Genomic DNA, 14,072 nt, shown 5'->3' with positions numbered 1-14,072 from the left:
GTATGTATTTGACAACAGTGTCTTTATACTGATAGGGGTATGTGTAATTTAAACAATCATCAAGATCATGTGTCTTATTTTATATATTTAAATAAAATGTATTACATTTTTGTTGTTATTATATGGATCTCAGAGAGACAAGTGTTCAATTATGAAAATTTGAGTTTATTGATTCCAGTTAAATGGTCATTGGTGATTTAGTATTGCCCTTCCACAAATTGGAGAACAAAAGACACGGAACCAACTCTGCCTGATAATTACCCATGCCTTTCAAAGTCAACACCCGCTTTATTTGAAAAAAAATAATATTTTCCCTTTTGTACAGTATGTACCAAATGCTTTCCAGGAATCTTATGAAAGACTACAGATCCATTACATATAGCATTACATATATTTGAATTTAAATGCAACACCTGGCTTACCATCACCTTAATGAGAAACTCTTCTATTACAGTAGGTGCAAAGAAAGGACTAGAACCTCTTTATTTGGCAAACACTGCACTAAGATATATTTATTTTTGAGAGAAACATTGCTCTCTTTCAGCCTTTCATCTCACAGGCATTGTTCTTTGTTTTTGAGTCCTCTCTGTAATCCAATATGAGGGCACGTCCACCCACCTGAGCTACTTGTTCTCTTCATCCACCAACCTGGATGACTAATGCTCACTGTTCAAGACAGAAACTCCGGAGCGATCCGGCCCACACAGCGCACATGCTCTTTACAAGCCAGAGTGGGCCTGTAGAAGGAGGTGAAGAAATACATCAGTACAATAAGATAAATCAAACACAATAAATCAACTTATTTGTCCATAAAATTGGATTTGTGATATTGAAAGAATGAGTGGGCTTAAGAGAAGATCTTCCTGTTTTTAATCAGCTTGCTGTAATTAAATTCTGGTGCTCCCAGCATCAACATATTTCTGTTAAATTTGAACAAACAGCAATCACGCGTTTGCTTTATTTGTGTCGGGGATTAGTTTCCTTGCACAATATGCATGGAGATTATGTTAAATTGCCATTCCAAGCTTACTATCAAACTACAAAGTCAGTTGTTAATGAAAGTGTCATGAGATTGTTTGGCTATCACATCAGAAAAAGCTGACACCATTTATTGTGACTTCCCGAGTAATGTTCATACAATAGCAGGAAGTCCATTGCCTTTTCTCCTATTCTAGCATTTCTGTTATTTTTGAAATGCCAACCCCTTTGGCATATGCAGGAAAGCATCAGGCCTACTACTGGTGTACGTTTAACTAATCTCTATTGCACAAAAAAGCATGTGTGCGTCTTTTCAACACATCTGCTGCCAGGATGGAGGAAGGAAGGGATTTTTATCTGGACCATGTTGGTGTGAACACTTGCTCATCAGAGACCTGTCAGATGAAGAGTTCAGCTCATGGGTCATCAGGGCAGCAGCATACACAGAAACAATGGGAAACGCAGAGAGAGAGAGACAAGAAAATGAATTATAGAAGTGTTTTCCCTTTGATTTGAAAGGATCTGACTGAATATCATCCTTTGCACTTGTTATGTCATTGTTATCACACAAAACCACATGGGACCAATATATACTGTTGACATCAACAACAACATCAAGTTACTGGTAGTTTGGTGTTTCTTATTATCTATACTAAAAACGACTGCTCAGCTGGGCATTCTTGTGTCAAAAAGTCTCTAGTTTAAAGAAGTACGCCATCAATTTAGTAGTGTACTTTTATAAAGTTGGGAGACATTTTTTTTAAATGATCATTTTAGCAGATATCCTGATTTTTAGTCTGTAGGGTCCCAAAAACACAGGATTCTACATTTCCCATGACGCAACTCCACATCATCTCTCGCTAGCCCATCCATGCCTGGTAAACACTTTCAAACTCCACACGGTTTGTAACTTCAGCTTTCTGTTAAAGATTTCCCCAAAGCCCAAACCAAAAATAATCCTGATGACATCACTTCAGTATGACCTCAGCAGGGTTTATTTTTCAGACTTTGAAAAACCTCTCATTCAGAGCCACAGAAGACAACATATAGCTGTTTTCACTGGCTGAATAGCACTAACTAGTAAACTGACTTCTGTGTAAAGTGGAGCGGCTCTTTAAAATGCAAACACACATGAAAACACTAGAGGGCAATAATGAACAACTAAACCTTAGAGCTGTCATTTTGGAAACTTCTCTGAGGACAATGGGTTCACTTCAGCTGCAGTATTTGGTTTGATTGGCCTCATTTCAGTAGATATGCCACTGTGTACAAGCTGAGCATCACAATATCAAAAAATCAAAGTGGCTGTTCCATTAGACAGAATGACAATAGATGCAGCACCTTTCCTTCACCACTGTGGAGATCTCATCGGACCAGGTACAAACGCACAGGGAAAATACTCAGTTTTAGCTAAATTCACACTTAAATCTAGAACTGACACAATTAGATGATTAACAATTAGTTGGTCAACCAAATTTAATCTAAAACAATTTTGGTAATTAATCGTTACAGCTTTTCACAGGTGAAAATGTATTGCTTTATATGGTTTATTTCATTGTTCAATCTAAGCTAACTATGTATAGATGCATAATGTGCATATACACCTATTAAGGAGGCTAACCTATTTCATTAATCATTCATTTTCATAGTCCCTTGCAATATTACAATCCTGTTTAAAATGTATTATTTGAAACAATTTGACTTAGCTATTTGGGCTATACATTGTATGTTGTATGTTGTTTTGTTGTTTTTAGCTGTAGGCCTATGCTTATTCTAACACATGTGTTGAATGTGAAAGGAATCCTTTCACCAACTGTCATGTAAAATTGCATTTCAACTACTTATTTTTAGACTTTGTACTTGCGAGCTGTTATTTGTTATCATCCTCTTGTGCTGTGAGAAGACAGAGGTGTTGGCGTTGGATGAGGGCTCATGGAGCAGGAGAGCTCTCAGCCAGTGTGGGTACAGTAGGAGGGCACTGATGATGAAGCTCTGTAATGCTGAAGGCTATAATATCCGAGAATTGAAATCATCATCACCATCATCTGAACTAGAGGAAAACTACTTCACAAACCTCTTCCGCACAAGCTCCTCCTTTAACCCCCCTGTCTCAAACTTGAAGATTGGCGGTGCTTAGCAGCAGCAGCGGCAGCATCGTCTCGTTTTCTTCCTGTGAACCGGTGATTAATTAAAAAAACAATGGGGGTAACATTTAGTTTCAGACACACCTGCGGCATCTTCCCAAGCCGATTGTTGAATTTCTGCTTTTATCAATGGTCCTGTAATGGTCGTCAATAATAGGCTACTCCAAAAACAAGAGCAGCAACACCTCTGGACTTACACATGGACTCGCTGGAACATCCGATGTTACAAGTAAGTTCATTAACAAATAGGCTTAATGACACGTATTTCATTTAAAAGTTGTTGTTGAAAGTTAGCCTAGCATGCGGAAGAAGCAGGTCAACTTTAGCTCACCTGTCCACTTCCTCGCTCCTACCGGTGGCTTCTATGCTATCTTAAATTAAGTTTGGATTAGCCTACTTTGAGCCGCGTGAGGACTCACCGCTCGAGACTCGTTTTTGAATTCTAACGGTTGATTGCCATTCAAAATGTTTTCGAAGCTGTTAATTTTGGAATTCTAATAGGCTACTTTATGTTGGTGTGAAGCAGGTTGGTGTCTCAACATTTTAATATAATAATATAATATAAGGTAATACCATAAATCCAGTGGTGGAAGAAGTATTTGCATCCCTTTTCATAAAACTAGTGATGCACAAACTAAAAACGCCATTTAAAAAAGTTCTTAACGTTACTTTCTTATCAGCAAAATGTACATATAGTACCAGAAGTAGGAAGCAGGTTATGTAGAATTTCCTCTTAGAGTGTTATACTATTACATACTTTATATGTTTAATTGATGTATTGACACAGCTGCACAACTAAATCATTTCTTTTAACAAATGTACTTGTGGGATGTTTGAATTATCAGCTAATAATATCGGCTACATCATATTTCAGTAACTGATCAGATGTTTTAAATAAATCATAGACTGCAAAGCTGTCAATAAATGTAGTGAATGTAGTCGAGGAGATGTATAAAATAGCATATATGAAAAATAAATATGAAAGCAAAAGTACTTTTGTGTTACTTAAGTAAATTAACTTTGTTCCACTGTTTTACTCTATAAAAATATCCAGTAATACAAAATGTTCAGAAAGCCAAGGTAAAACATTAGAGTACATTACACATCTTTCTCATGCTGTACAGTGCATTTATTCAATAGTATTGTGTTATTTCTGTTTTGCTTATTTTTGGTTAATTAAACCTCATCTTGTTCTTCAGACTCTCTTTGCAGCTTAAACTGTTCTACATGACTGGCTTCTACAAACAGTCAAAAAAATCTTGCTGCCTCCTTTTTTATATGCACGATTAACATGTCCCTTGGGAACGGACTGGAATAAAGGGCAGATTTGAAATGAATTTCAATTTTTCCAGTTGCTACTAGCAACACATGCTGTATGAACACTTGAGCTGAGTGCATCACTTTCTCAGCCCCTGATCATATCAGCTTGCATATTAGAGACCACCCACGTAATTACCATTTCTTTACGGTACCTTTCATAACATTACACTTCAAAAAATCATTGAAAGCTGTACTTAACTAATTGAAATAACACCTAAGCTCTATGTCTACACTAAAAAGATTCAAATTTTTGTCAAGCCTGTGTTTAAACAATACTTGCATGCCCATATGCAGTGAGAGCAGGAACTGCAAACTGACTGTTTGGTCCACAAAATGCACTTTAAATCTTCCCAGCGTCTTTGTTGATATCATCAGATATCTTGTTTTGTCCAGCTAACAGTCCAAAACCCAAAGATATTCCAGAGACTGCAACTTGGTTTATTTGGCATTTCTACTAAAATAATTACCTGAACAATTATCAAAATAGTTGCCAATTAACATTATTGATTAATTGACTACTTGTTGCAGCTACACATTGTTCACTTCATAATTTGAGTAAACATGGCAAAAATTCTCTGTTTGCAGCCCAAAATTTGTTGCTTTTTCCTTCTATCTAATTGTAAACTGAACATCTTTGGAGTTTGTACAGTTGACAAAACATTTGAAGAGATCAGTACTTAAATCAGAATGAGGATTGTAAATTTTCTCTGCGTTGTGTCTTACGTTGGACAAGTACATTGGAAGATGAGGACCTCTTCTTTAACAATTCCACTCTTTCTTTTTCCGCTGTCTGTAGTCTCAAGGCAAGGGAGCTCGACGAAAAGGTCGTTTTAAAGGTTCAGATGGCAGCACCTCCTCCGACACCACAACCAACAGCCTTGTTCGCCAGGTAAGGATGGCTGTTCACTTTAAAAAACATTTAACTCCTGTGGCCAAGCGGTTTTCCACAAGTCTTGGTTAAATCTGGCTGGGCATATTCGTTGAATGTCCTTCCCCAGCTCTCTGTCATTCATCTCTTCTCATCTCTCTACTATCAGCTGTCTGATTATTTAAAAAAAAAAAAAAATATATATATATATATATATATATATATATATATATATATATATATATATATATATATATATATATATACATATGTACATAAAGGCACATGGTGCCACAGTCTGTGGAACACATGCTCTGGTACGGAGAGGTTAGGTTTCTAGTGCCTATGGGAAAAGTTCTGTTTTTGTTAAGGTCCAAGAAAGATGTGTCTTTTCTGCACCGTACAGTAATTTCATGAGTAATATAATTTCCTGGCTACAGATGCTTCATTCAGGAATGTAACACTTGTGTATGTCTAAGTGTGTGTTAATCCCTGACGGTAAATGCAAACTGGCATAAGAGCCCAGCCTCAGTCATCATCATCCATCAAAGATGAGATGTGCATCACAGTGAGAGCCCTCTGTAAACACTGTTGGGTACAGTATGTTTAGTGAAGGCCTCTCCTTTGTGCTCTCAGCAGTGACACAGTGGTTTGTTATAAAGCAGATCCTGCGAGGTACACACTCAACGTGTCTGGTATTTGTTGAGCAGACCTGCAAGGGAGGCGATGGGCCGGGTTAGGGATGCGCACCCCTGTCTAAATGTTTTAGCCTTTTTTGGAGGAGGCACACACCGCCTTGTCTTTGGCACGGCTGCGGCAGAGCGACGGGAATCTGGAGGAGATCATAGCAAAACGGCACCTCCTGACCTGTTGTCTGCTTCATTCCAAGGCCACAGAAAACGTCTGAATGACCTGGCGTCATCAGCTCAACATAAGCTGATTGGTAAGAAATTGCCTGATTTTTACTGCCAGCCGTGGGAGCTTGTGCCCATTCCCACAGTCGTGTCCCCAAATGAGTAGTTCTCCACCAGTCTGAGTCATCACAGATAAAGTCAATTAGGCTGAGTGAGGATGTTTTTGCAATGTAACACCACATCCTACAGAAATAAGAGCCCATTAAAGTAAGCGACACAAGAGGGATGTGGTGAGAGTAGAGGAGTAATGTGTTTCAGGGTCAGTGAGCAAAAATATCCCCTTATAGATATTTGCCGCAAGAGGGCCCCAGAAATAGAAGACCTTCCAGTAACTTCTCCTCTGTTTGGATAGTAATGTAAATACAGTTTCATTTGTTTTATCATAACAACAGTTTTAATCTGACCAGTTTTCCCTCGCCCTCTGCTCAATCATACTGCCTGTGATTATTTTCACCTTTCACAGAGGAGTGAGGACGTAATATTTAGATTGCTACACTAACACCATCCAGGAAAAGTATGAAGCTAGCCTTTGTGTGGTTAAATCACTGCCTATTCATCAATCTCTCTTTTGGTTCTCGTTTCTTTTTGGTTTGTTAATTCTCTCCTCTCCATCAACCGGCAAAGCTGTTGTTTTCTGAAGAATGTTGTGCATGACTGGATTTCAGATTTTGTACAGTATATTGCCCTTTGCTCTTCCTCCTATCCGACCTGTTGTTTTAATGCCCCATAGTCTTGGTATTCCTGTAGGTGTCTTAAGAACAGCTCAGACTGTGTGATCAGTCCAGCACAACTCGAGGTGTCATAAAAAATGCTTTTCGAGCTTTCCAGTAACTGTACATAAACAGCTCCTAAAAGACAGAATTACTCATGCTGCTACAGATAGAGGGCACAGGGTAGCCAGAGAGTAGGTTGAGAGAGAAATGATGAGAGATGTTCCATGTGGTCGTGGCCTGATGCCCGGGGGAGTATGGAGGAGGCTGGGAAGGGTGGAGGTACAGGCCAGACCAGACCGCTCAACCGTGGGAGTAGCAAGGTCAGTGCTGAACTGGAGTTCAGCTCTCCCATTAAGAAGGAAGAAGGGCAGAGCTGTCATAGATTTGTCAGCTAACTTCATTATCGGACGGATGGCTTTATTTTTATTTATTTGGAGGTGGTCTTGTTCAGAAATGTACGCAAACATCGTCTCACCAAACAGTTTGTGAGTTGTAGTGCATTGTCCATCTGTTTATGCAAATGATGTTTATGCATGGTTATGCATTTACAAATGCTAATTAATAGTATTGTGACTATGATCATGTAGTCTACATCATTGTTTTAGCACTCTGCGTGGATTTAATTTTACAGTCCAGACATTTACGTCAACACATTTTTCAGGAAGCAGAAAAACAGATGTTTCAGCATCAGGCTGATGAAAGCAGGTTATCTGTATTTCCGGCTTGAAGGATAGTTTGACGCTGGAGCCAGCAGTCAGTTAGCCTAGCTTAGCATATAGACTGAAAATGGGGAAACAGCAAGCCTGGCTCTGTCCAAAGGTTACAAAATGTCCTGCAAGCAGCTTTAAAGCTCATGAATTAAGGCACTACATCTTGTTAACACCAACAACAACGGCATTTGTTCATATTTTCTGATCATATTGGAAACAAAAAACTGCCCATAGGTATAATTGTGAGTGGTTGTCCATACGTACACTGGCAATGTGTTTAGAGAGTTTGCCTAATACATCCTGGGAAGTGATCCAGCCCCCCATGACCCTGAATAATAATAAACTTCTTTATATAGCGCTTCTCTAAAGAAAGAGTTAACAGAGTGCTTTACAGAGAGTGAGAAACAAAGCTCAGAGCATACAACAGGATTAAACACGAGGGGACGAACGGCTTGAAAGCAAGTCTACAAAAAATGTTTCCTAAGAAGTGGATTTAAAAAAAGAGGCCTACTTTGCAAGCATCATTTTCTGTCAGGAAAAAAGTGGGATCTCTAATGATGAATGATCATCATCATAATGATGAATGATCATCTCTTTTTTTTTTCAAAAATGAATGCTGAGTTTGAGTTCCACTTTCGGATGTCAGTTTGCCCTCCAGCTCAGAGATAATGGATTTAAAATGTACTTATAGACACCAGGTATTAAGTCTTCTCTAAACTATTAAAATACATTTTGTAAGTGACAGATAACTCACAAAGAAAAGCATACAGTATAATACATGATACAATAACTGAATAGATTTAATTTGAAAGCACATACCAAAATATAATTGAGGGGCTAACTTGAATGAGACTTATTTCTGCATTAGAAACAATATTAAGTACAGTAATTCAAACTGTGATTATTGATAATTTGCAGAGTATTATGTCATAATTAACATCCTGCTGCTTCCCACACTCACACTGTTTATGTAAGTGGTTGCACCAGGCGTTGTAGCGCCACCCACTGCAGCAGCTTTTCCATGGCACAGTGTTGCAGTTCGACCCTCTCTGTCTGTACATTCAGGCTAGGGAAATGGGTTTAGTGATGAAAGGCTGCCTGGGAGGGTGTGGTGAGGGCAGGAAACCCCTTCTCACTCTCTTTCTCTGATTGTGGCAATTTTCTTTTTCATCAGCCTCTAGATTATTTTTTTTCTCATCCTTAAGGGAGAGAAGGGGTGACGCAAAGAGCTTATAACTGACTCTGATACATATCAGATCTGGCAACCCTTTAATTTGAAATGATAGCAGCGCCATACATTAGCTGCCACTGGAAATCTTGGAAAAGTGTTACATTAACCCTGTAGACCTTTTGCCTCAACTTTGAACACCACATGTCATAGCTCTCCTATAGTAGATATTTCTGGGGAGCCATATGTGTTTTCTGGCATCAAACTGCAGAAATGAAATGTTAAAATGTGGAAACAACTGCTGCTCTGTCAACTATCATAGAAGCGGCAGACTGCCATCTGTTGGTAGAAGGAATGAATATAGCTATTAAACTTAGTGATAATTTTCAGTGTCTGTGCCAGAGTAACCAAATCAAGCTTCCAAATTATGTTTTTGAGCTCTAAATAGTTCATGTAAAAAGCAATTGTCCCTGACATTTGACACTTAAAAACCACCCAAGAAGTTTCCTTTTATACAGATTTACATATGCAAAGTAACGTGTGGAAAAAAGAACGGGGAAAACAGGGAAAAGGCTTTACAGTAGTGAATGACTTGAATTCAGTGACCTGAATCCGCTTTACCCCTCCTGCTGTGTTACAGCAAAGGCTAAATTAATTTGGCCTGGTGTTGATGCACTACCCCCCAGTGGACAAGGGCAGTGCTTTCTGCTGTTATTATGAGTGATCAAAGTCTGACATTTAAACAATGTCCAGCATTGTTTTAGATCATAAAGATGGATGCAGCATGTTATTGTCATTCTCTAAACCAGTGATTTGAAGAGAAGTGCTGCTGATCGTCAACACTTTGTGAGTGTTTTACTGATTATTGCTCATATTTTAGTAGGGATTGTAAGCCATTCTATGAAATGCAAAATATGCTTCTGGGGGTTTGATATAATTCGGTTGTTGTTTGTTTTTAAAATGTCACATTCAACCACACCACAACTTCCTTAAGTCCAAAATGACGTCTTCAAATGGCTTGTTTTTTTTTCAGCTAACTGCAAGCAAGCTGAAACTTGGTAACGTGTGGCATTTGTTTGAGAAGTGACTCAATACAATTAATAATTAAAAAACATATTTTCTGTTGATCAAGATATTGATTAAATTATTATCGATGCTTTCAGCTCTCTTCATAAACTGCATACATAAACTACAAATGGTACAACACATCCTAAACTGTATACTGGGAAACTAAACCTAAAGTTATTCTAAATAATGCATTTTTTTTAGTTTTTAATCATAAACATTCTCATGCCTTGGAAGTTTGCTCTCGTCATTAGGTGTCTGCTGCCTCTGTGATTGAATGAGATGGTCTTCTGGCTAGTGATGGAGACTTAGGAGTAGACAGGTCTTTCTCTGTTGCATGTCTTGCTTTATCTCAGTTGGTTTCTATCTGCTTGAGAATAATGGTTATGTGTTGGTGCTAATCTAATGGATATGCTGGCATGAATGGATGCAGTTTTTTGAGTTAATTACCTTTTTAAAGGTGTTTCCAGAAAGCATGATGAACCTTCAGTATATTAAACAGGCAGTATTTTAGTTTGTAGACATGGTCTCCTCCTAATAGAGTTGGGTGGACAGGTCACTCGGTGCGTGACTTGCCATCTTTCCCCTCTCTCTCTCCCTCTCAGTTCTACTTCCTACAATATTTTTTAATGTAACAACTAAGCGATGATGAGTTCTCGAAAAGGGGGCAGGCTCTGGCAGATTGCCTGATATATAGGATTCCCGTCTCACTGTAAGGTACACATCTCTCTGTTTACAATGATGCCTTTCCATCACAGAAGACACATGTCAGCTAGTGAATTATTGGCAGTGAACTAAAGAAGCCTCAATGTTGATGAAAGACGGTGCCAGATTTATGTTTGGCTGAGCGTCTGTCAGACCGGAGCGGGATATGTATGCTGCTACTATACTGATATCACAGCTGATGAGCACAATGCTTTTCAACAGGATGCACCATCTGCACAGGGCCACTTGAGTCCAGACATGCTGCAAGCATTCACCAAAGCATCACTGTGATCCATGTATGATGGATGATAGTAAAACTTTAAAAAAAGAAGATTCCGGTGATAAAATAAAAGCCTTAGGTGTGTTTTTGGATAATCAAGGCAGCTTTAGGAAAGAAAAAAAACAACACTGGTGTTTTACAAGTAAGAAATTGCATTATCTTGTATATTACAATTTTAATATAACATATTTTCAAAAAGGCTTTTTATAGATGTCATTGAACTGCTGCATAACATTAAGCCTAAGTTTTTTTACCAGAATCCTCCTAATGAATAGGCACCCTGTCTAAGACCTGCCTACAAGCAGCTTGTTTTATTCTTTGGTTTCAGTACTGATTGAAAGTATTAATTAATTAACTTTAGAGGTACTGGTAGTCAGATTTGGTTACATTTGGACTGTTTCCAGTCTTCTAAACTAAGTAGCTTTATATTTACCGCACATACATACATGTAAGATTGGTGTTAATCTTTTCATCTACTGTAATTCTTAGTAAAAAAAGAAAAAAGCATATTTTCCATTTATATATATTCCTTTAAGTAGCCATAGCTGTTTTTAAACTTAAATTAACTATTATTAAATAAGGCCTTTTTGGAACGGGGCGGCTACAGATGTCTGGTGAGCTCACTTCTTTCTAACTCCACACCCACAGATCTTTTTTTCATTATTTCCAACCTATAGTATTCAGCCACGACCAAGGCTGACTCAAGTGACATCACCTGAGGCAAATCAAATTCCATTTAACTGTTTGAGGAAAAACAGCCAGCAGAACCCTAGCTAAGTTTAGGTGTCTCTTTAGTACCTCCTACAATGCCTTGTGTCTTCTTAATAGAACCTATGGGTTACAAGTGCAAAATGATATATATCAACACCATATATTTTGTCTCCATAAGGAGGCAGACAGTTGAATTTGTCTTTATCCCGATAAGGTTCTGTCTGACAGCAGAAATTATGTTGTTATTTTCCTGCTCCCAAACTACAGTCACTGTGTAGCACCTCACACAGTGGAACAACACTAATAAAGTGTGTGTTGCAGCAGATAAGACAAGCCACCGTTATCTTTTATGAAACAAGATTTAGACTCTTCAGCATCAAAATCCTCACTGCAGAATATTATGATGGAGTTCAATGTTCATTAGGCTGTGATTTAAAAAAAGAAAAAAAGTGACATAAGGGTATTATGGAAAAAGACCCCAGCCAAGTGCTTGTACACAGAGAGATACCAAACCTTAAAAACGTTTACCTTCAACATGCCATCTCAATGATCTCAACAGGCATTCATTATAAATACCATATGAAATGCACTACTTTTTTCTGTAAATTTTTGTAATAGCTGTTTCACCATTTTGTATCATCCAGTCAAATTTTACAAATATTATTGAATTGAGTTTAAGGCTTCATGTTAAATGCAACCCAACTGAACGGATGCAGTTTGGGTGCATTAAAAAGCCAAAATGTGTTTACCTGTACTTTCAAGAAACGTCTGCTATTATTTTAATATTGCTTCAAATTCCTATCATTTACAAATATCTTAAATTGATAAAATATTTACAAATGTTGCCAACAAGACAATTCAAAGCTAAAGGGCAGCGTGCATGCTGTGTGCCGTTGTTGCCAGATTAGATTGAAAAACATTCCACTGTCATGCTGTGTGTATGAATCTTACCTCTGCTGCTCCACACGTGTCTTTCATTGAACACTGAGGCAGAGAGCGAGGATATGTGCACTTCTAGATGACACAGCAGTGAGGCTGCCAGTCAGTCGGGGCTCAATCACCTGAACACACTGGGGAAGGGCAACAGTGAAGTGGAGCTGAATGAAGGGAAGAAACAATCACGCTAGCCCTGCGCTCACACTCGGCATCATGACCGAACTGTGTGAGCGACTTCCCTCTGCACCACAGGCAGAGTTAGTTGTGCTGCTGCTCGGCTCTGGGCACAAGACACAACCTCTCTCTCTCTCTCTCTGTAACATCAAAGCACAGTGTAGTGTCTTCAGTAACCAGTAGCTGTGTTAGCTCCTCCTAACCTCTCACACAGAGAAAGTACAAATGATAATGCAATGCAAATGAGGACTGCGCAACACAAAGGAAAAAAAATAAAGGAAGAGAGTGAAGAGACAATAAAATCTGAGAACAAATGGTAGGCAATAAGTCAAGACAAAAGCCAGAGTGTGTGTGTGTGTCAAGCTTTTAAAGCAGACTGAACCTTGGATGAAAGGAGGCGGGGAGTATAGAGGCAGCATCGTCCATTAGGAAGCAAGGGACAGCGGTCAATAAAGGACACTTGGAACTCCACCTCCTTCCCATGCTGAGAAGAAACTTGTGTGTGATTATGAGTGTGTCTAAATCCACCAGCAGCTGAACTAGTGTGCCAGCTTGCAGCTGTACCTCTCTGCCAACAGCACAGCAGCACTGCAGAGGACCTTGCTGGAGCAGTAACAGATTTCGGGGTGGGGTAAACATTCGGTTCAGACGTGCACCTCACTGTTAGCTCGTGGGCACTCTGCTGCAACATTCTGGAGATGGGTAGAAGATGAAGAGGGGGAGAAGGGGGCATCAGAATCAGACTTTTTAAATCCTGAGAGTTTCTGAGTAGGGGGGATTTGGCGTACACGTGGGGGGTGAGTGGACAGAAGTAGGGGGCTGGTGTGGACACGTCAGTCCTCTGCTCCCTCTGCTCACTCCTCCGTCAACGATCTTCTCTGCCCTCTGCGTCTTTTGGTGGTCTGCACCCCTGTGGGCCAAGAGCGCCAGCATGGATCGAGGCTGAACGGATGCTGCTGCCTGACAGGGAGTCTGTGAGACGGCCGTTTGTTCCTCCCTGCCCTGGTCCCCTTCATGCCGTGCTGTGGGCTGGGCCATCGCCGGAGAGCACAGCTTCCATATGTGAGTTTGAAGCAGCAGATTGCACAAGGATTGGAGGAGAGAGTGTGCATGAGATAGATTAAGAGAAGCTGATGAAACAGACTAATGTGCTTCATGCGTTTTTATTATTGTTTCTCAATGGGTTCCTGTATGAATAATCTATATGTATTGGCGTTTCAATACATGCAAAACTTTACTCAAATTGTTGGTGTAGATTTGAAGCATTGGACTGAATGGATTAGTGGATGCCTGCCAGCTTTCCCCCTCGGCGTTGATCACTGCCAGAACTCTATCCTAAACCAGTCCTGAATACTGCAGGATTTAGCTGAAATATTTCAGATGCAC

At 39.3% G+C, this 14,072-nt stretch overlaps 1 protein-coding gene across 3 annotated transcripts in view; it reads left to right on the top strand.

Annotated features, from left to right (window-relative positions):
• Window positions 1-3,012: 3,012 nt before the first annotated feature.
• The window catches only part of cacnb2a (calcium channel, voltage-dependent, beta 2a), a 63,160-nt gene continuing 52,100 nt past the window's right edge, over window positions 3,013-14,072 (top strand). The window contains exons 1-2 of one of the 3 annotated variants that reach the window (XM_034861777.1): window positions 3,013-3,351; window positions 5,239-5,331. In XM_034861777.1, coding sequence (XP_034717668.1) covers window positions 3,322-3,351; window positions 5,239-5,331 — 123 coding nt within the window. In that variant the 5' untranslated portion in view covers window positions 3,013-3,321. Of the gene's footprint in view, window positions 3,352-5,238; window positions 5,332-13,486; window positions 13,749-14,072 lie in introns of those variants that run through there. The other 2 variants (XM_034861785.1, XM_034861779.1) reach the window with 2 other exon arrangements.

The sequence above is a fragment of the Etheostoma cragini genome, chromosome 22, assembly GCF_013103735.1.
Source record: "Etheostoma cragini isolate CJK2018 chromosome 22, CSU_Ecrag_1.0, whole genome shotgun sequence".
In the NCBI taxonomy this organism is placed as follows: domain Eukaryota; kingdom Metazoa; phylum Chordata; class Actinopteri; order Perciformes; family Percidae; genus Etheostoma; species Etheostoma cragini.
This window is presented reverse-complemented; position numbering and strand designations above follow the sequence as displayed.